General features: G+C 34.7%; 1 protein-coding gene across 1 annotated transcript in view; it reads right to left on the reverse strand.

Moving 5' to 3' along the window:
- SHOC1 (shortage in chiasmata 1) overlaps positions 1–22,323 on the reverse strand; it is an 85,605-nt gene that overhangs the window by 42,272 nt on the left and 21,010 nt on the right. Inside the window, 7 exon segments of the mRNA XM_042912464.1 lie at positions 2,520–2,762; positions 3,491–3,576; positions 8,255–8,360; positions 9,440–9,541; positions 10,487–10,637; positions 12,489–12,585; positions 15,494–15,656. Of these exon segments, the coding sequence (XP_042768398.1) occupies positions 2,520–2,762; positions 3,491–3,576; positions 8,255–8,360; positions 9,440–9,541; positions 10,487–10,637; positions 12,489–12,585; positions 15,494–15,656 (948 nt within the window).

The raw sequence follows: 22,323 nt of genomic DNA on the forward strand, positions 1-22,323 counted from the left end.
GAAAACTAATACATAGTGACAGAAGGTAGACCAGTGGTTACCTGGGGTCAGGGGTGAAGGTTAGAAGAAGAGAGGGGTGGGAACTACAGAATGCAAAGGAGCACGGGGAACTTTTTGGGTGATAGAAATAGTCTATATCTTCATTGTGGTGGTAGTTTCATTGGTATGCACATTTGTCAAAATCCATAAGACTGTACAGTTAGAATGGGTACATTTTATTATATGTATATTATATCTTATAAAATTTATTTGCAAAAAAGCTTAAATGCCTATAGGCCCAGATAAATAAGGTATGTTACTGAGGGAAGTATATGCTTAAATCATAATCTTTTTTTTAATGTTTAAATGTTTGAAATTTTTTTAAACGTTTACTCATTTTTTTTTTTAATTTTTTTAACGTTTATTTATTTTTGAGACAGAGAGAGACAGAGCATGAACGGGGGAGGGTCAGAGAGAGAGGGAGACACAGAATCTGAAGCAAGCTCCAGGCTCTGAGCTGTCAGCACAGAGCCCGACGCGGGGCTCGAACTCACGGACCGTGAGATCATGACCTGAGCTGAAGTCGGACGCTTAACCGACTGAGCCACCCAGGCACCCCAAATGTTTACTCATTTTTGAGAGAGAGAGAGAGAGAGAGAGAGAGAGAGAGAGAGAGAGACAGTGCGAGCAGGGGCAGGGCAGAGAGAGAGGGAGACACAGAATCCGAAGCAGGCTCCAGGCTCTGAGCTGTCAGCACACAGCCGGATATGAGTCTGGAATCCACAAACTGCAAGATCATGACCTGAGCCAAAGTTGGCCACTTAAATGACTGAGCCACCCAGGAGCCCCTAAATCATAATCTTTAGGATGATAAATTTTGAACTTTTTTCTTCCAAAATGTAGAACTTTTTTCTTGCAATAATTGTTTTTGTTTTTGCTTTTATTAGAGATACTGGTATCAGAAACATTTTACTTTCCTCTTAATTACACTAAATGTAAGGTAAAAGTGCAAAAGTAATGCTAAACGCCAATTAACACCTGGCCTCAATTTATGAGTGCTGGGAACTGTGGCAAATTGGAGGTGGGTGAGCTGCTATAGGCCTGTCTAAAGTGGTGAGCTGCTATTGGCTCCAGGCAGTTGTTGCCATATAAGAATAAGGGTCTGGTCTTTGAAATTTTAAAGACAATCTCAAAATACATGTCATTTATGTGTAACCCTCCAAATTGTAAATGTTGGTAACTAAATAAAATACCAGGACCTGAGTGCTACCAGTTTGCAACCTCTGAGATATTTTCTAGAGATATCCTGGTATGTTTAGTAGGCAAATATGAACTGTTTATCATTTCACTTTTCTGAATATTTTCTTCTACTATTTAACCAGCCCTATCCTGACAACTTGGTAATGAGTTCTTGATACTATTACTGCTTTTTAGACTTCAGAATTAAACTATCATCATAATTCTATTGGATATCAAGGTGAATCATATGTTTTATTTTAACCTCAAAATAGTTACATATCATAATAAAGACTTTACTAGTCTTATAGATTTAATACATTATTCTGGAAATTTGAAGACCCCATAAAATCTTCCTCTCCTTTTTCTTTGTCTAGCAATCTGACTTAATCTCTTTTAAAATTATTCTTCTACCCTGAGTAATCATCTAGGCCTTAGGATAAACTGGTGTGCATTTCTTTCACATAGTCTATCTATCCTCCCTTCTACCAAAGCCCTCTGTCTTCTGTCTTTGAAACACCTCTTTGCTGATAACAATTCTTGCCCCAATTCCTATCTCCTTAGAGCAGTCTCCTAATACACACAATTTCTAAAATTCACTTTTAAATATATTATTTACTCTATAATAAACTAAAAGTGAGCTTTACCAACTTCTTTAAGATCTAAATTTAGTAACTATTGCACAAAGATTTAAAAATAATTCATAAATACTTCAAAAAAGTATAATTCAGATTAAGAATACTCCATTTACTATAGTGGCACATATAGCAACCAAAATACTTGAAAGATAGGTACTTACAAGACATTTTTTGCTGTCTTAAATTGTATAATTGTATAAGTAACTTAAAATGTTGAGTAAACTCTTTGGTAACAAAGGAAGATTATATATTGTTGAACACAGGTTACTACATATTATTGAATACCCAGAGTTCCCCCGTCAGATCAAAAAATAACAGTGCTGGTTTGTGTCTAAGCTGATGTAGACAAACATTGAGCTGGCAATTAATCACTTATAAAAAGAAACAAAGTCACTTTAATTGAAAATGGCTAGAAATTTAAAAACTGAGACTACAGAATTTTAGGACAGTAAATGATTTTAGGATGAGTTAGTCAAACTTCATTTTTTTTCAAGGAAGAAAGTGGGGCTTTGTGAAGCTCAAAGTTATAAATTCTGGCAGAGCCAGAGCTAATACTGAATGCTGGAATTTAGTTATATCTTCCCAATCACCTAATGGAAAGCCAGTATCAAACATTTTCTCATTCTGAATAATTCACACAAGTGACATTTACTATTATGTACTTACACTCAAATTGAAGTACTTTTGTAGGCAAAAATATCTCCATTTTAGTATCATCAGCAGATAGATCATCATGACACAAATATGTATTCAGATGTTCCAAAGTTTCTGTCTCCATTAGATTTAGTCCTTCTTTTTCCCACCACTCTGGGTTTACAGGATCAACTACAAGGCTTTCTTCTTCAATAGAAAATATCTTTTTTAAATCTGTAACTGAATATTGACTATTGGGCTCTTCAGTTCTTGGTACTTACAAAACAATAACAAACCAAACAACAAAAAGAGACAGTCCACAGAGAAAAAGAGATGAAAAACACAATAAATAGAACCACACTGAAAATTGCTTATGAAATAGATTTTCACACATTGGGGGAAAAAAGTGAAAATTGAAGTTATAGCTAGCATTTTGTCTCAAGATGCTAATATTTGTAATACTCTAGCAGTTGAAGTTACATAAGGGATGTTTTTCAATCTATGGAAATATGAAGTTAAAATTATTCTAATATTTAGTAGGAGATAGAACCATTATTTTGACCATTTTAGTAATTCCTAAATTAATATATTTAATAAAATTTTGAAGAATTAAATTAATTTTGAAGAATTTAATTAATTAAATTAAATTTGAGATTCTAATTTATTATAACGAACCTAAACAAGAAGATATATTTGATCAGATTTCATGATGGCTATCATCTTATATATTGTGGCACAGAGATTTCTCCCTCATTACTTTAAACTAAATAGTGCAAATCATAATGTAGGAAGGAATCAAAGTAGCACAACTACTTAGTGTTATTATCTGCATTATAAGCATCTACCCAAAATTAAAATGAAAAATTTCGAAATCTTAATTTAGAACTGTGATTTTTATAATGACAGTAACAATAAAGAAATAACAAAACTGACAATACATTTCTACTGATTACACGTTTTCACCTTTACTTTTCGTTTAGCATTCAAAGTCAATTAATCTTTACCTGTAAGCAAAAATGGTTTCAAAGAGCTTTCTAACTGCCACACCATACGGTATTTGGTAGCCGATTCTTCAGCAGTAAGCAAACTACTGAAAAAGAAGAGTTAAAGCTTAATACATTGATAATATTGAGGCTTTTTGCATAAGAAAATTTAAGAAAGTTCTTTTTCTAAGTATTTTTTACATTCGAAAGCAGTGAAAAATTAACTCTGTAAGTGTGTAAAGCTAAGTAGAAAGTTCCATAAGCCAAATTTCAAATACTTGGTTTTCCTCCCCCTGGGAAGGTGTGGCAGTGTGTTACCTGAATTGCTCCTGCTTGCCTATAACTTACTCCTTCCTCTAGCTCCCTCAGTGGAACACTTCCAACTATGAAGTGTGCCAGCACCAACCTTATAAACCACCCCAAATAAAAATACAATTTAGGTAAAATTACTGTGTTTTCCATACAAAACAGTAGCTTTAACACAAGTTTTTACAAAATGGACTTGTCCCCAAGTCCATTTTAAACAAATTCTGGAGCCTCTGCTGGCTGAGAGTCAGAATTGTGAAATGAAAGAACAGTTCTGTCTGTTCTACCTTCTCAGGAAGGTAAAAGTTTAGTCCTAAAGTTTAGTTCAGGTCCTTCATTCTTGGTTTGTGTGTGAGTGAATGATTTATGTCTGTTTGCATGTTACAGGGTGCTAGGAGGAGAAAGGAAGAAATATGCATGACAATTAGTGTGTATCACAGTTTATCAGTAGCTATGAAGTTACTAGCCTTGATAGGGAAGATACCATTAATCCATAAACCCCTTAATCTATGGCTGCAAATCTCTTACTCCAAGGCAAAAATTGATGGTATTCTGTTTCTCTGTTCATACAAAACATATGTGAGCATGCTAATTATAAGTATTGCTAGTTGACAGTCCTGTGCAGTACAAAGCTAGGTTTTATGTCTAAGCTATCCAATTTACCCACATAATCCAAAAATTTAGCATGTGGTGGCAAAATGTGAGATTCTAGATAATTCTTGAACCTTACCAAGATCTCTTTGAAAACCAGACACCTCAGATTATTGGCAATTAATTTAAAATTTTTTAATGTTTATTTATTTTTGAGAGAGAGAGAGAATGAGTGGAGGAGGGACAGAGAGAGGGAGACACAGAATCCGACGCAGGCTCCAGGCTCTGGGCTGTCAGCACAGAGCCCAATCGATGCAGGGCTCAAACTCACAAACCATGAGATCATGACCCGAGCTGAAGTTGAACGCTTAACCAACTAAGCAAGTAAAGTAAAGCAATTACTTTAAAGCAAAAGGAAGGCAAGTTAAGTCCATCAGGAGACCACAATATAAACAAATATTCTCACTTTTAATGGAACTTTCTGAAGACATGTCTGAATTTGATATATTGTTTGGTCATATATAAAAATATGTTCACAATTCAGTAATCAGTGTGGAAATAAAGTCTGATGCTACACAGACTTTTCTTTTTAGCTCCATAAAATCTAGCATAGAAGGGCGTTTGGATGGCTAGTTGGATAAGTGTCCAACTTTGGCTCAGGTTCATGATCTTGCGGTTTGTGGGTTCAAGCCCCACATCGGGCTCTGTGCTGACAACTTGGAACCTGGATCCTGCTTCGGATTCTGTGTGTGTATCTCTCTCTCTCTCTGGCCCTCTCCTGCTCGTACTCTATCTCTCAAAAATAAATAAACATTGAAAAAATTTTTTTAAAAATCTAGCATAGAGCTTGACATGTGGTAATCACTCAAAATATTTATTAACTGGGTTTATTTCCGCAAAAATGTGTTCTGAAATAAAATAATTGGGGACATAAAAGCAAGTTAAGAGCACAATAACATTACATATTATTTTTTCCTTCTGTTGTTTTTTTAATTTTAACTTTTTTCTTTGTTTTTAGATTCACAGTTGAGGTATAAATCTCTTTTGAATATAGGAATTTTAAGATTTTTATATTCATAAACCAAATGAAAGTGATTTATCTCTTGCTAATGAATGTAGCAGTGGTGAGACAACTTCTTTAAGTTGTTTCAAATGGCTCTAGAACCTTTGGGCTATTTATTTATTTATTTATTTATTTATTTAAAGGAAGAAGTGGTAAAACTTTATTTGCAAGATGTCATGATCTTATATGTTGAAAATCCTGAAGAATCCACTATAAAACTATTACAACTAATAAATGAGTTCTGCAGGATGGCAGGTATAGTACACGAGCAATATACTAAAGCCACTTGTATTTCTATATATTTGCAATGAACAATCTGACAATGAAATTTAGAAAACTATTTAACCTACAATACAACAAAATACTTAGGAGTAAATTTAACAAAAGAATTGTAAAACTTATATTTTGTAAACTACAAAAAATTATTGAATGTCCATAATAGACAAGTCTGTAGAGACAGAAAGTGGATTAGCGCTTGCCTAATGGTGAGGGTAAAGGTCTGGGAAATGTGAAATGACTGCTGATTGATACGGGTTTCTTTTTGGGGTGATAAAGTCTGGAATTAGATGGTTGGACAACTGTGAATATAGTAAAAGCCATTGAATTTTATACTTTAAATGGATAACATGCATGGTGTGTGAATTATGTTTGAGCAGCTAAAAAGGAGAGGATAAGGTAGTCAAAAATACTGACATGAAAAGATATCTGTAGCTTAACAACATAAAAGTAAGATATATTTCTAGTTAAATTTTTTCTCCCAAACACAACAGAGCTCAACTTGAAGCATTGCAAGTTTGTTTGCATTTTCTCTAGACTAGGTGGGTTCATGTTCTCCTTACAAACTCTTTGAAAACTGGAAACATTTGGCTAATTTAAAAAAGCCTTCTTTGTTCTAACTTTAGGGAAAGCATAAAACATAGGAAAGACTTAACTTTCATAAATTCTAATTAGACATTTGAGTTATAACAATTAGATATATAACTTGTATAATTAAAAGGAGTTTATTATAGTTAAGTAAATACTTTTAATATCAGATTGAAATTCAAGATTGTACTAATTTCTGCTAGTTTCTGTTTCTGATTGCCAATCTGCCTTAACAGATGGATTAGGGTATATGGAGTAAAAGAGCACTAAAAAAGACAGTTTACATCCTACAAATAAATATCTGCACCTCAGCAAAGGGACTGAAAGTATTTAAACAAATTATATGTAGTTTCTGTACTTGTTCAATGCTATTTTTTAGAGCTCATATCTGATATGGGCAGTTCTGGTTCATTGTAGAGTTCTGTGTATCACCAATTTATCCCCAAATGACACAATTCTTTGCCAAAACAAGGTAATTGGGATCCTCAATACCAGATGCCTCCATCTTGTGCTGTGACACCTTCCTAAGACCATTAATAGAAATCTTGAGTAGCTAGGGATGAGTTGCTCCCAAGTAACCCAACAGCAGTCTTCTCTGATGTATCAGTCAATCATAACTAAGAACTCAAAACTCAGTATAAGAACTCAAAACTCAATACTCAGCTCCCAAAGTGTCCATTCTGGGAACAATTCATCAGATATTTTTATACTTTCTTGTAATTTTCCTGAAAATATACTATTTTGGACTCGTCACTCATTAAGTTTCAGGATTACAGTGGGGAACAAAGGGACTCTACTGGTTATGCTCCTAGTTTTGTAACTAGCCTCAGCGCGGGGGAATGGATTCCAGGATAGCAGATTAATCTAATTTAGAAAATAAGTTACATATATGCCACATGGTAGAAGATAACAACCAAAGGTATCTAAGACTCCCCTGGAGGGCAAAAATGCTGGCTATTAAGCTATCTATACAATTTTGGCTCAAACTAGAATACAATGATCCAGCCCTACAATGTCAATTCTGAGATTACAGACTATACTGTGCAGAAACAATGGGGAATTGAACAGATTTGTGGATCAATACTTGGTTCTACATGTCTACTTCCCCCAACACCAATAGTACATTGGCAGGTAAACAAGGTCAGTGGACGTCATCTATTAGAGATGGGATGTGACCCCTAGTACTCCTAGAGGAGTAATTTGACAGCCAAATCTATGGAGGGACCCCTGTCCACACTGCCCTGTGGTCCTTGGCTATTCCTGGTCAGAAAGCTTTGAAAATCTCTTAAAAGGCCTCATAACAACCCTGAAAGGTATATACTATAAATATCCCAATGTTACAGATAAGGAAACTGAGGCACAGGGCAATTAAGGTCACAGAGCTAATAGGTGATACAGTCAGGCAATCTGACTCTAGTTCAGGGCTCTTGGCTGCTTATTATGGGCTGAATTATGACCAAAATTCATATACTGAAGCCTTAACTCTCAGTACCTCAGAATGTGATTGTATTTGGAGACAGGGACTGTAAAGAGGTAATTAAGTTAAAATGAGGTGGGTGGTTAAGATGGCTACTAATCCAATATGACTGATGTCCTTATAAGATTAGGAAATTAGGACAGACACAAACGGAGGAAAGACCATAAGAAGTTATCTAGAGGCCAAGGAAAGACATCTTAGAATGAATCCAACCCTGCTAATAAATATTTTTTAATGTTTATTTATTTTTAGTTAGAGGGAGAGAGAGAGAGAGGCAGAGAGAAAGGGAAAGAGAGAATCCCAAGCAGGCTCTGTACACTCAGCACAGAGCCCCAACACAGAGCTCAGTCCCATGACCTTGAGACCATGACCTGAATGGAAATCAAGAAACCGGCGTTTAACCAGCTGAGCCACCCAGGTGTCCCACAATTTGAGTTCTTTACTTACATTTTAGTAGGTAAAATGCAGTAAGTTCTTTACTTACATTTTTTCACTAGGGGAAAATGGAAATGTCTGAAGTCCTGTTAATGAAGTCATGGAAGAATGTTGGTTTGTTTGATATAGATGAGTTAGTGGCATTTCTAACTCGACTAGAATACATAAAAGTTTAAAAAATAACAAATTATATAAACCTTAAATAAAATTAAGTATAATTTAGAACTTTTTTTATAAATAACTATAATGTTGATCATTCTGTTATAATAAAAATTTTCAAAAATAATTTTTCAGTAAAAAGACATTTGGGTTACTTGAAATACAAAATGATAGTTTTAAATTTCCATATAAGGAATTACACATTTATCTCATGGTATCTCAACTGTGATAGTGGTGATTTAAAAAAATACACTGACAACTAAACTTTATTGAGTTTACAGTAGGAAATAAACTCTAAGAGTCTTATATGTAATAACGCTTTTAATTCTGAAACTTATGTTGTCAGTACTACAGAGACAGTACTACTTTTATCTCCATACGAAATATTGGTGACGTTAAGTAAATAGTATTAATGGAGACTAATACTTTACCTTAATAAAACTAGAGTCTAGGTGGCCCAACACAGAGTTACAGATTTATAGGGTGGGCTTGAGAAACTGAAATTCATTTATTCATAAGTAGTCGGTGTGTTTCTATCACTTTCATAAACAAAGCATTAAACTTCCAAAATGTAACTAAATAACAGTACCATCAACATAGTTAAGAAGCAACACAATTTGGCATTACAGTGGAACAAAAGATGATTCAGAGTCCAAATCTGGTAGGATAATAATAATAAAAATGATAGGACTGTTTTGGGTGATTAAAAAGTCAAATTTACAAAAGTATAACAAGGGTCAGCAAGATTACTAACACTGAGATAAAATATAAAATTTTATTTACCGAACTATAATATTATAAGATTTCTGATCTTGATATTAATGCTATTTCCTCCATTCTTCCTCAATCTTTTAGTTCTCTCTGTATATTATTCAGTTTTGATGCCAGAAGGATAGAGTTAATTATCATAACAAATGTAAATGGATAGATAAGAGAAAAAAAAACTTGGATTGCAATAATCAAGTTTTAAATGTGAAAACGGTCTCATAGTAGACCTTATATGTGAATGTACTGTACTTTTACATCACATAGAGGTAATCTCTGATAAACTCAATGATTTATTCAAAATTTCTACCTGGTTGATTGTACTCCGGTTCACCATAGCTTTGAATGGCCAAAATCTCTGTGGAGCTGCATTTTATATCCTCAATGCCAATTCCATGCTTGGTAGTAAGATCTGAAAAGGAAGAAAGTTTACTATCAGCATAACTATTACATCAGTTTTTTGGTAATCTTTTTCATTCCACTGTGGCAATGACTCTGTTTTACTTAGTATACCAAAAGAGCCAACTGAAGGCTGGGAGTGTAACACTTCAGTAAAGTCACTTGTCCTTTACATTAGCATTCATAGATTTTGTCCTCCTAACAAGCCAGCGGGCCACTCTGCAGTTTTAAGCTCTACTATGTTTTCAAGTTCTGGTATGAATTTGATCAACTTTCTTAGACTGACTTTTCATTCCTTTGCTTTGACTTGTAGATTGATCAGTAATTCACTTGATTTAGCCTTGTCTGCAAGGATTCCTTTAAGTCTGTGATCTATTAATGGCAAGCATCCCTGTCCTTAATGGACATCATAAATCTCCCTTTCCTCCTCTGTAATATTATACATCTTTGATGATTTCAACTGGAATTAAATAAAAAGGTAGTTAAATATTTGGGCTTAAATTGTCATTAGAAAGAATTCAACAATATTTACTAAATCTAACTGGGATAAAAACATCTACATTTTAGGTTATGATTCTCCCAGTCATCTGATTCCATGAGTCATAACCTCACTCTGTGCTTCTCCTTATATAACTAAACTCAGCATAAGAGTTGTTACTACTTTGTCATTATTTATAAGAAAACAATTTTAAAAAATTAGAATAAGCCATAGGTGATTTAGCTTTATTTGTGTAATTATCTTGACATGGTTAATTTCAGAGAGGTTTTAAGTTTGCAAGTATACAAAGAGAAAGACAATGAGAAAAGAATCTCATCAACAATAATTCTAAGATTCCACCATGTAAACTATAGACACTTCAAAAATCTGGAGGTTCAGAAAACAGTTTAATCAACACATTTTTACAACAAACGTTATTAAGTAGTTTTACAAGTAATATACTTTTAAATTTATTCTCACCTCTTTTGAAAAGCTTTTCATTTTCATCTACATAATTTATTATTTCTGGCATTAAGTTTAATGATTCCTTTAGTTTGGTGAGTGATGGAATATCAACTTCTTGTTTGAGGCTTGTAGGTATTAAGAATTCACACTCAAGCAAAATTGATGGCTGAAATAGTTATATGTAAAACAAGTTTTTAGGGAGATTTTCCAGATAAATATTTCTGGATTCATAAACAGATATATATATATATATATATATATATATATATATATAATTTATATTAAATTTATATAATTTTATAACTTTAACTGGTGTACCAAATTTGATTTATTTATTTACTTATAAAGTTTATTTATTTTGAGAGACAGCATCTTCACATAAGTGGAGGAGGGGCAGAGAGAGAGGGAGAGAGAGAATCCCAAGCAGGCTCTGCACTGTCAGTTCAGAGCCCAATGCAGGGCTCAACCTCACAGTGACATCATGACCTGAGCCAAAATCAAGAGTTGGACACTTAACCAACTGAGCCACCCAGGCACCCCTAATTGGTATACCAAATTTTAAACTAAACATTCAAAATTTTTAATGTTATGCAAATACTTTAAAAAAACAGAGGTATACTAGCCAAAAATGTATTATAAGCAATGTTCTCAGTAATGTCTTTTATGGCTACTGATTACACTGGTGATATACAATATCCCCAGATGCAGAAATATCTTCTTTTGGGTTAATAACAAATTTTAAAAATTCTATGTTAAAAGCAGTAACTGCAGCAGATCAGAGATGGTGATTGGGGAGAAGTAAAAAGGGTAAATGAAATGGAATGGATCTTCACTGCACTTCATTAAATACACTTCTCTTTCATTCCTACAGAACTGGATTCTATGTGCATAATTCTCAGAGCTAATGGGTGAGGAAGAGGGGGACTAGAGAAAGGGGATAATAAGTGAATTAATATTTTCACCATGTGTCTTAAAATTTTTAATTGTAAGGAAACCCTTTAAATGCCTTAAGATATGGATATATCTATCTCCTTTGAATGTTTTAAGCCCCAAATATAAAATAGTTTTAGTTGTCTCAAAAAAATGTTTAAAGTAATTTTATAAATGCATCTAATCTATGTGGGCCTAGTTTTTGAGTTTGCTATGCTGCAAAAAGTTATTTGTACTCTCAATTGCTAAAATTCTTTGTACTAATACCATAATAACAATTTTCTGTGCTATTGGAACTGTATGCTAAAAAAGAGGGGGTGCTTTTGAGAAATTTGATCTTTTTTTTTTTAAAGTTATTTTGAGAATGAAAGAGAAAGAGAGAGTGAGCAGGGGAGGGGCAGAGAGAGAGGGAGTGAGAATCCCAAGCAGACTCCATGCTGTCAGCATAGAGACTGCTATGGAGCTCAGACTCAGGAACCATGAGATCATGACTTAAGCCGAAATCAAGAGTCAGGAACTTAACCGATTCAGCCACCCAGGTGCCCCAAAATTTGATCTTTAATATGAAAGATGCTATCTTCCTTATTAACCATTGGCAGCTCCTAAAATGAAGTCTCAGACTATATTTATTCTTACTATTTCAGTGAGATCACTTCTCTTACATAGTGTGTGCTGTTTTGTGTTTAAGTCATAAATCAAATTCAACAATTATAGCTTGTCTCCATTTTGTAAATTAGAACATGGCCACCTAATGTCTTATACCAGGTATATTTATTAAAATCATTAAGAAGGTTTTTAAATTCACTATACCTGGGCTGCAAAACAGATGAGTTTAATCAGAATATATCTGAGTAGGACCTAGGCTTCAGTATTTTATTAAAACTATCCAAGTAATTCCAATGTGTGGCTAAAGTTTAGAACCACTATCTTAAATTTGACTCCACTATTAATATATTCAACTCATTGCCAAATCTTTTAAACTTGACAGTAGTAGATGGTCAATGTATTAAAATTTATAAAAGTGTGCTTTACTAACTTTTACAAAAATACTACTGAAAGCAAGTATTACAGTTTCATTTAAACCTACTGTATCTTCTAGTTTTTCGTGACAAAAGTTTTCTTTATCCATGTAAAAATCTTCTTTCACAAAATTTTTCAAATCTCCTTGAAAAGAGAAAGATTCCCTTAACAAAAAATGAAACATTAAGTTAGTGTTTACTAAAAGCAAGGTACATACTAAATGTAGTCAATCAAACTACACAATGATTAAAACTGGAGTTGAGGTAAAGCAATGATAAAATATTGATAACATCTAGACTTGTGAGCACATGAAGAATATTTTTACCTTTATTTTTCTTTTTTAGAGGGAGAAAGCTCACAGAAGTGGGGGAGGGGCAGAGGAAGAGAGAGAGAGAATGTTACCCAGGCTCCACGCTCAGCACAGAGCCCAACTTGGGGCTTGATTCAATGACCCTGGGATCATGATCTAAGCTAAAAATCAAGAGTTGGATGCTTAACCGACTGAGCCACCCAGGTGCCCAGAATATTTTCTCCTTTAAAAAATATTTACAACCATAAAATACCTAGGAATAAATCTAACCAAAGAGGTGAAAAATCTATATACTGAAAACTACAGAAAGCTTATGAAAGAAACTGAAGACGACACAAAAAAATGGAAAAACATTCCATGCTCCTGGATAGGAAGAACAAATATTGTTAAAATGTCAATACCACCCAAAGCAATCTACATATTCAATGCAATACTTATCAAAATAACACCAGCATTCTTCACAGCCAGACCAACCAATCCTAAAATTTGTATGGAACCAGAAAAGACCCCGAATAGCCAAAGCAATCTTGAAAAAGAAAACCAGGAGAAAAGCACGAGGCATCACAATCCTGGACTTCAAACTGTATTACATAGCTGTAATCATCAAGACAGTATGGTACTGGCACAAAAACAGACACTCAGATCAATGGGACAGAATAGAGAACCCAGAAATGGACCAAGAAACGAATGGCCAACTAATTTTTGACAAAGCAGGAAAGAATATCGAATGGAATAAAGACAGTCTCTTCAGCAAAGTGATGCTGGGAAAACTGGACAGCGACATGCAGAAAAATGAACCTGGGCCACTTTCTTACACCATACACAAAAATAAACTCAAAATGGATGAAAGACGTAAATGTAAGACAGGAAGCCATCAAAATCCTCAAGGAGAAAGCAGGCAAAAACCTCTTTGACCTTGTCTGCAGCAACTTCTTACTCAACACCTCTTCAGAGGCCAGGGAAACAAAAGCAAAAGAACTACTGAGACCTCATCAAAATAAAAAACATCTGGGGTGCCTGGGTAGCTCAGTTGATTGAGTGTCTCACTTCAGCTCAGGTCATGATCTCGCCGTCCATGAGTTCGGGCCCTGCATCGGGCTCTGTGCTGACAGCTCAGAGCCTGGAGCCTGTTTCAGATTCTGTGTCTCCCTCTCTCTCTGCCCCTCCCCTGCTCATGCTCTGTCTATCTCTGAAAAATGAATAAACCTTAAAAAAAATAAAAATTATAAAAAATAGGGGCGCCTGAGTGGCTCAGTAGATTAAGCATCTGACTTTGGCTCAGGTCATGATCTCATGGTTCATGAGTTCAAGCCCCACATCGGGCTCTGTGCTGACAGCTCAGAGCCTGGAGCCTGCTTCAGGTTCTGTGTCTCCCTCTGTCTCTGCCTCTCCCCCTCTCACACTCTTTTTCTCTCAAAAAAAACATAAATCTACATACACACATACATACATACATAAAAAGCTTTTGCACAGCGAAGGAAACAATCAGCAAAACTAAAAGGCAGCTGACAGAATGGGAAAAGATATTTGCAAACGACATATCATATAAAGGGTTAGTATCCAAAATCTATAAAGAACTCATCAAACTCAACACCCAAAAAAACAAATAATCCAGTGAAGAAATGGGCAAAAGACAAGAATAGATACTTCTCCAAAGAAGACAACCAGATGGCCAACTGACACATGAAAAAATGCTCAACATCACTCATCATCAGGGAAATACAAATCAAAACCACAATGAGATACCACCTCACACCTGTCAGAATGGCTAACATTAACAACTCAGGCAACAACAGATGTTAGCGAGGATGTGGAAAGAGAGGATCTCTTTTGCATTGCTGGTGGGAATGCAAACTGGTGCAGCCACTCTGGAAAACAGTATGGAGGTTCCTCAAAAAATTAAAAATAGAACTACCTTATGACCCAGCAACTACACTACTAGGTATTTATCCAAGGGACACAGGAATGCTGTTTTGAAGGGGCACATGCACCCCAATGTTTATAGCAGCACTATCAACAATAGTCAAAGTATGGAAAGAGCCCAAATGTCCATCGATGGATGAATGAATAAAGAAGATGTGGTATATAGATATACAATGGAGTATTACTTGGCAATCAAAAAGACTGAAATTTTTCCATTTGCTACTACATGGATGGAACTAGAGGGTATTATGCCAAGCAAAATTAGTCAGTCAGAGAAAGACAAATATCATATGACTTCACTCATATGAGGACTTTAAGGCGCAGAACAGATGAGCATAAGGAAAGGGAAACAAAAATAATATAAAAGCAGGGAGGAAGACAAAACAGAAGAGTCTCATAAATATGGAGAACAAACTGAGGGTTACTGGAGGGGTTGTGGGAGGCAGGATGGGCTAAATGGGTAAGGAGCATTAAGGAATCTACTCCTGAAATCATTGTTGCACTATATGCTAACTAACTTGGATGTAAATTAAAACAAAAACAAAAACAATTACCCATAAAATCTTTTGAGACAGTATTAACAATCATTTTAAGTTGTATTTTTGTTAACAAATTGCAACAGAGATAACATGAACTTCTTTGACTTTGGTAAACTTAGGTAGAGAAAGTTTTATATTTAATGTTGATAATTTTAAAGACAGGTCTATCTTAATTAAATCAATAAACTTAAATTCTTTTAAATATCATATATATATATGTGTATATATATATATATATATATATACACATATATATACATATATATATATATATAAAATCAACATTGGACAATTAAGTACCTGAAGAAATTAGCTTCTGTGAAGATCTGTCCTTTGAAATCTAAAATGGGGTCATTTATCAAATATAGTTTTAGCCTACTCAACAGAGTATGCAAAGTTGGTAGCTGACTTTTATAGGACATCAAGCTATTTACAAAAATTATTTCTTCATCAATAGAAAAATCTGGAAAAAAAAGAAATGTGAAGGAATAAGAAAAAAATCTAAAAGTTACACAACGGGATCTAGATAGTTACTGAAGTCAGCCATTAGATATAGCTGGGATTTTCAAACACACTTTAAATTCCTTAGTTCTTCATTGTATTGTGCATATAAAGCATGCTGCATAGGATTAGCATATAGGTAAAAGCTCAATAGATTTTAGCATTACTTAGTACACTGAGTAGTAACCAAACATCCTGAAAGAGTTGTAATGCTTCATTTTTTATTTTTCAACAGAGATTAGTATAATCAAAGGAGGAAAATATCTTACGGCCTTATGCTTCAAAACAACCAGGGGTAGCCTAAGCAAAGTTGTAAAGAAATAAAAGCATTTGACTTTTTCTGAACCTAGTGTTTTCTTTGCATTTTACCTCTTTTTTGTTTGTTTTTTAGTTTTTTATTTACTTGGAGAGATAGAGAGCAAGTGGGGGAAGGGCAGAAAGAGAGGGAGAGAGAAATCCCAAGCAGGCTCCACACTGTCAGCGCAGAGCCCGATGAGGGGTTCAATCTCACAGATCGTAGAAATCATGACCTGAGCCGAAGTGAAGAGCCGGAAGCTTAGCCAACTGAGCCACCCAGGTTCCCCGAATCATTTTACCTCTTAAAGTCTCTAATTCACCCCCAGAGATTCTGAGATGTAGGGAATGGAGATGGTCTACAAAACCTACGAATGAGATCAACTCAGATTCTATCATTGCAATGATAAAAAAAAAAAAATTTGTTTCTATTGTAAAATAGAAGTAGAAAATTATAGTCAATTTTACAATGAAAGTTATATGGCAAGATCTACTTGAGAAGTGTGATACATCTTATATATTAGGAAATACTATAGCTAACAGTTAATTGCTGGAATAAATTTCTCCTATCCCCACCCTACGATGTTCAAGTTACTTTAAAACCTTAGCCAACTGTGTCAGTGCTTTAAACAGTTTCTGAGCCAAGGGAGAGAACATAAAACTTGCTCCCGTTCTTCAGTGAGATCCTGAGTGGAAAGAGGAAAAGGAAAATGTAAGTTCGGATGAAAAACTGCTCAGAAAGCCAAATTTCAAAAGCAAAAGCCCCACTGAGGGAGGAGCAACAGTCTCTTGTTCTGGGTAGTGGCCTTTCAGTTAGGTACTTTTAGAATGGCATGAGAGACGAATAGCATGGAGTGATGTCTCCCATAACCAATTACATCATTTGTATGCATATGTTTAATAAATATGTGGTGTTAAGAAGGCAGCCAGGAAACATCCCTTTGCCTGGTGCTACCCTGAAATGCCAAGAAAACTTGTTCTATAAACTGGCCTCCTAAGAGATTACTTACTGAACCTGTTAAGTTCCTAATAATTTCATGGCCAAGAGTTCCCAATTTCATGGCATAGTTCTTTTATATACCAAAGAAAGCCAGCCAATCAATTCAATGTCTAAATAGGGCCTATATGAGACCATTTAAGATTGTTCATTCGTACATCCATTCTGTAAGTATTAACGAAGTCATATTCATAGCAAAACCACAAACAACATTTGTTTATAGCCTGTCTCCACCTTGCACTTCCAAACACAGGCCCTCTAGCCATCTTCCCTTCCAACGGCTCATCCTAGTATTTCTGTGAGTGCATGGAAACATCTCCTATCAGTTAATGAAGTCCTGTTTTCCAAGCACCCTTTTTTGAAAGAGCCACTTGAGGGCAGCATCACACCATAACGAATGTTCTTTGTAACCAACCACACAATAATTGTTCTAGGAAGGATACTACTTCCTATAGTCTTAAGGTTATACAACATTTCCTGGAGTTCTTACTTTCTTACAGCTCTTCTACGTACCAACACGGATATGAGGAGACTGTTTTCTTCTACTGTAAAAGAGTGTTAAATTGTTATAAAGAAACAAAATTTTAGCTAGTTAACTATGAAAAGCAACACAAAATAGAGGTCTACTGACAGGAAAGACACGTTTATTCTTGGCAGAAGATTTTTGTGTCTTCCTAGGAAACCCAAGATAACTAAATGAAAACAAATAAAGGAGTTCACTAGGTGTCTGATAAAAAAATAAAATAAAATCTATGGTTTTCAAACATATAAAAACCTCAAAAATTAATGGAAAAATTCATTCATAATGGTGACAAGTATACAAACATTGAAGAAGCAACATAACAAAAATGTGCAGAAAGTATATGCAGGGAACTAAAACTTTAATGAAGACCATTAAAAACTGAATAAAAGCCCCGATAAACCATTTTCCTGGCTAGTAAGACTAACTATGGTAAAAAAAAAAAAAAAAAAAAAAAAAAAGTAAAAAATCCCAATGACATTTCAATTTGTCAAGAGATCGGTTTTGGAATGTGGAAAACTGATTTACTGAAAGTAAATTTGGAAGAATAAGGACATGAGAGTAGGGAAAAAATTTTAAAAACAAAAACATATATACTATTAATACATGTTATAATTATATATTAAATAGTTAAAACTGTATGATACAATTACAGATAAATCAATAGAATATAATAGAAAATCCAGAAACATTCTAATGTGGGCAAGGATTTAGCATATTTTGTAAGTGGCATTTCTAGTCAGTAGAGAAAGGAAACACTATTCCATAAATGATACTGAGACAACTGCCAAACACATTTGGAAAAAATATTTTGTATTCTTACTTTTATTTATTTATATTTTTAATGTTTATTCATTTTTTGAGTGAGAGAGAAAGAGAGCATGAGTGGGGGAGGAGCAGAGAGAGAGGAGGGAGACACAGAATCCAAAGCAGGCTCCAGGTTCTGAGCTGTCAGCACAGAGCCCAACACTGGCCCGAACCCACAAGCCATGAGATCATGACCTAAGCCAAAGTTGGATGCTTAACCAACTGCACTATCGGGCACCCTGATATCTGTACTTTTAAAGATATACCAAAGTCTTAAGGAAAACCTTAAAGAAAATATGAATAAACATTTATCTAATTTAAGGAAGAATTTTCTAAGTATAAAAGCAATGAAAGAAACCTTAAAAGAAAACATTGATGGAACTAGTTAATTTCAAATATATTAAACATATCTTTTGACAAATATGTCTTCTATTCTCATATTTAATATATATAATAGAAAAATAGATAGGGGCGCCTGGGTGGCTCAGTCGGTTGAGTGTCCAACTTCAGCTCAGGTCGTGATCTTGCGGTTTGTGAGTTCGAGCCCCACGTCAGACTCTGTGCTGACAGCTTGGAGCCTGGAGCCTGCTTCGGATTCTGTGTCTCCTTCTCACTCTGCCCCTCCCCCACTTGTGCTCTGTCTCTCTCTATCAAAAATAAATAAATGTAAAAAAATGTTTTAAAAATAGATAAAAGTGAGAATCATTTCACAAAATAAAAATATATAAATGGCCAGTAAACATGAATAATTTTTAAAATACAAGTAAAAACATAATTTTTGTCCATCACATTGGTTAAAATATATTAACATAATATCAGTAGTAATATAACCAATGATGATAAGGTTGCTGTGAACAGGGTATCCTCATATCATGCTAGTGGACAAATAGCTAAAAGAAATACATATATCAGATAATTCCACTTCCACAAATTCACTCCAAGGAAAGAATTGGAAATGGAAGCATACATTCATGTACATATTTGAAATTAAAAACATTAGTGGGGTGCCTGGGTGGCTCAGTCGGTTAAGTGTCCAACTTTGGCTCAGGTCAGTAAGATCAGGTCATGATCTCACAACTCGTATGCTGACAGCTCAGAACCTGGAGCCTGCTTCAGGTTCTGCATCTCCCTCTCTCTCTGCCCTTCCTCTGCTCATGCACTGTCTCCCAAAAATAAATAAACATTAAAAAAATTTTTAACTAAAAAAAACATTAGTGTCCTCAAATTGGGAGATGTATGATACATACATAAGATTTAAAACTGTAGTCATTAAAAGCCATGCTTTTTTTTATTATTTAAATCCAAGTTAGTTAATATATAGGGCAATAATGATTTCAGGAGTAGAATTTAGGGATTTCTCACTTACATAGAACACCCAGTGTTCATCCCAACAAGTGCTCTACTTAATGCATCACCTATTTAGCCCATCCCCCCACCCAACACCCCTCCAGCAACCCTCAGTTTGTTCTCTGTATTTAAGAGTCTCTTATGGTTTGCTTCCCTCTCTGTTTTTATCTTAGTTTTGCTTCCCTTCCTTTATGTTCATCTGTTTTGTATCTTAAATTCCACATATGAATGAAATCATATGATATTTGCCTTTCTCTGACTGACTTGTTTTTTTTAATTTTTTTTTAATGTTTATTTATTTTTGAGACAGAGACAGAGCATGAGCAGGGAAGGGGCAGAGAGAGAGGGAGACACAGAATGTGAAGCAGGCTCCAGGCTCCGAGCTGTCAGCACAGAGCCCAACGCGGGGCTCGAACTCACAGACTGTGAGATCATAACCTGAGCCGAAGTCAGACGCTCAACCGACTGAGCCACCCAGGCGCCCCTGACTGACTTATTTTGAAAAGCCATGCTTTTGAAGATAACTATGTGCTGAAATGTTCCCAATATTAATATTTAAAAATAATATAATACAGACAAAATATGATCTCAAGAGTAAAATGACTTATGTTTAGATTGTAGATTTGGAAGTTTTTAATAAAGGGATATTCTATATATTTAGAATGTAGATATTTTTTAATAGACGTAGAAAACATAATTCAGTCCTCATTCATGATCAAAAGCTCTTAGCAAACTCAGAACAGAAAGAGCTTCCTCAACCCAATAAATTCTTTCAACATTTCACCATTGAAACTGATGTAAACACTGTAAATGATTCACCATTGAAATGGTATTTACATCATTCTTAATGGTGAAACATTAGAGTTATCTTCTTTACTGTCAAGAACAAGACAAAGATGGCAACCATCACTACTTGAATTGAACAATGTACTGGAGGTCCTAGTCAGCACAATAAGACAAAAAAAAAAAAAAGATATAAATGTAAAGTCAGAAACAGACAGCCAACAAAATCAATGTCATAAAGAGATACCTGTATACACTCTCACTGTAGCATTATTCATGATAGCCAAGGCATGGAAACCATGTGTCTGTCCATAGATGAATGGATAAAGAAAATGTGCTTTAAAGAAAATATGTTTTATACACACACACACACACACACACACACACACACACACATACAAATATTGTTCAACCTTAAAAAATAAGGAAATCCTGCTATTTGCAATATGAATGAACATTAAAGGACATTTTGCTAAGTGAAATAAACAAGGCAGAGAACAACAAATACTGCATGGTATGACTTATATGTTGAATCTAAAAAAAAAAGTAGGACTCATGAAAACAGAGAGTAGAATGGTGGTTGCCATGGGGCTGGGCTGTAGGGAAATGGGGAGAGACTGGTAAAACAGACAAACTTCCAGAATAAGGTATGAGGATCTGATGTATAACATGGTAACTATCATTGATAATACTGTAGTGTATAACTGAAATTTGCTGAAAGAATAGAACCTAAGTGTGTTCTTACCAAAAAAAAAAAAAAAAGAAAAAAAAAGAAGAAGGTGAATATGTGAAGTGATGGATGTGTTAATTCAATGAATGGGAATCTTTCACAATGTATATGTATGTTAAGTTACCACATTGTACACTTTAAATATATTACAATTTTTATTTATTAATTATACTTCAATAAAGCTGGAAAAAATATATGGGTGGTTGATGAAGCCAGAGACTGATGCTTTTTTGTTTTTTTTTTTTTTTTTTTTTTTTTAATTTTTTTTCAACGTTTTTTATTTTTTTGGGACAGAGAGAGACAGAGCATGAACGGGGGAGGGGCAGAGAGAGAGGGAGACACAGAATCGGAAACAGGCTCCAGGCTCCGAGCCATCAGCCCAGAGCCTGATGCGGGGCTCGAACTCACGGACCGCGAGATCGTGACCTGGCTGAAGTCGGACGCTTAACCGACTGCGCCACCCAGGCGCCCCTGATGCTTTTTATTATAAACTTTGAATAACTATTTGCCTCTCTAAACTAAATGCATGTGCAACTTTCTTAAAAAATTAAAAATAAAGTGATCTTTACTCTGAAAACTATAGAACATTTATGAATGAAACTGAAGAGGACACAAAGAAATGGGAAAAAATTCCATGCTCATGGACTGGAAAAAAAAACATTGTTAAAATATCTATACTACCCAAAGCAATCTACACATTTAATGCAATCTCTATCAAAATACCACCAGCATTTTTCACAGTGCTAGAACAAACAATCCTAAAATTTGTATGGAACCATCAAAGACCCCAAATGCCAAAGCAATTCTGAAAAAGAAAAGCAAACCTGGAGGCATCATAGTTCCAGACTCAAGCTATATTACAAAGCTGCAGTAATCAAGACAGTAGGGTATCAGCATAAAAACAGACACATAGATCAATGGAACAAAATAGAAAACTCAGAAATAGACCCACAACTATATGGTCAACTCATCTTCGACAAAGCAGGAAAGAATATCCAATGGAAAAAAGACAGTCTCTTCAAAATGGTGTTGGGAAAACTGGATAGCAACATGCAGAAGAATGAAACTGGGCCACTTTCTTACACTACACACAAAAATAAATAAAAAATGGATGAAAGACCTAAATGTGAGACAGGAAATCATCAAAATCC

This window comes from Panthera leo, chromosome D4 (genome assembly GCF_018350215.1).
Source record: "Panthera leo isolate Ple1 chromosome D4, P.leo_Ple1_pat1.1, whole genome shotgun sequence".
NCBI classification, from domain to species: Eukaryota; Metazoa; Chordata; class Mammalia; order Carnivora; family Felidae; genus Panthera; species Panthera leo.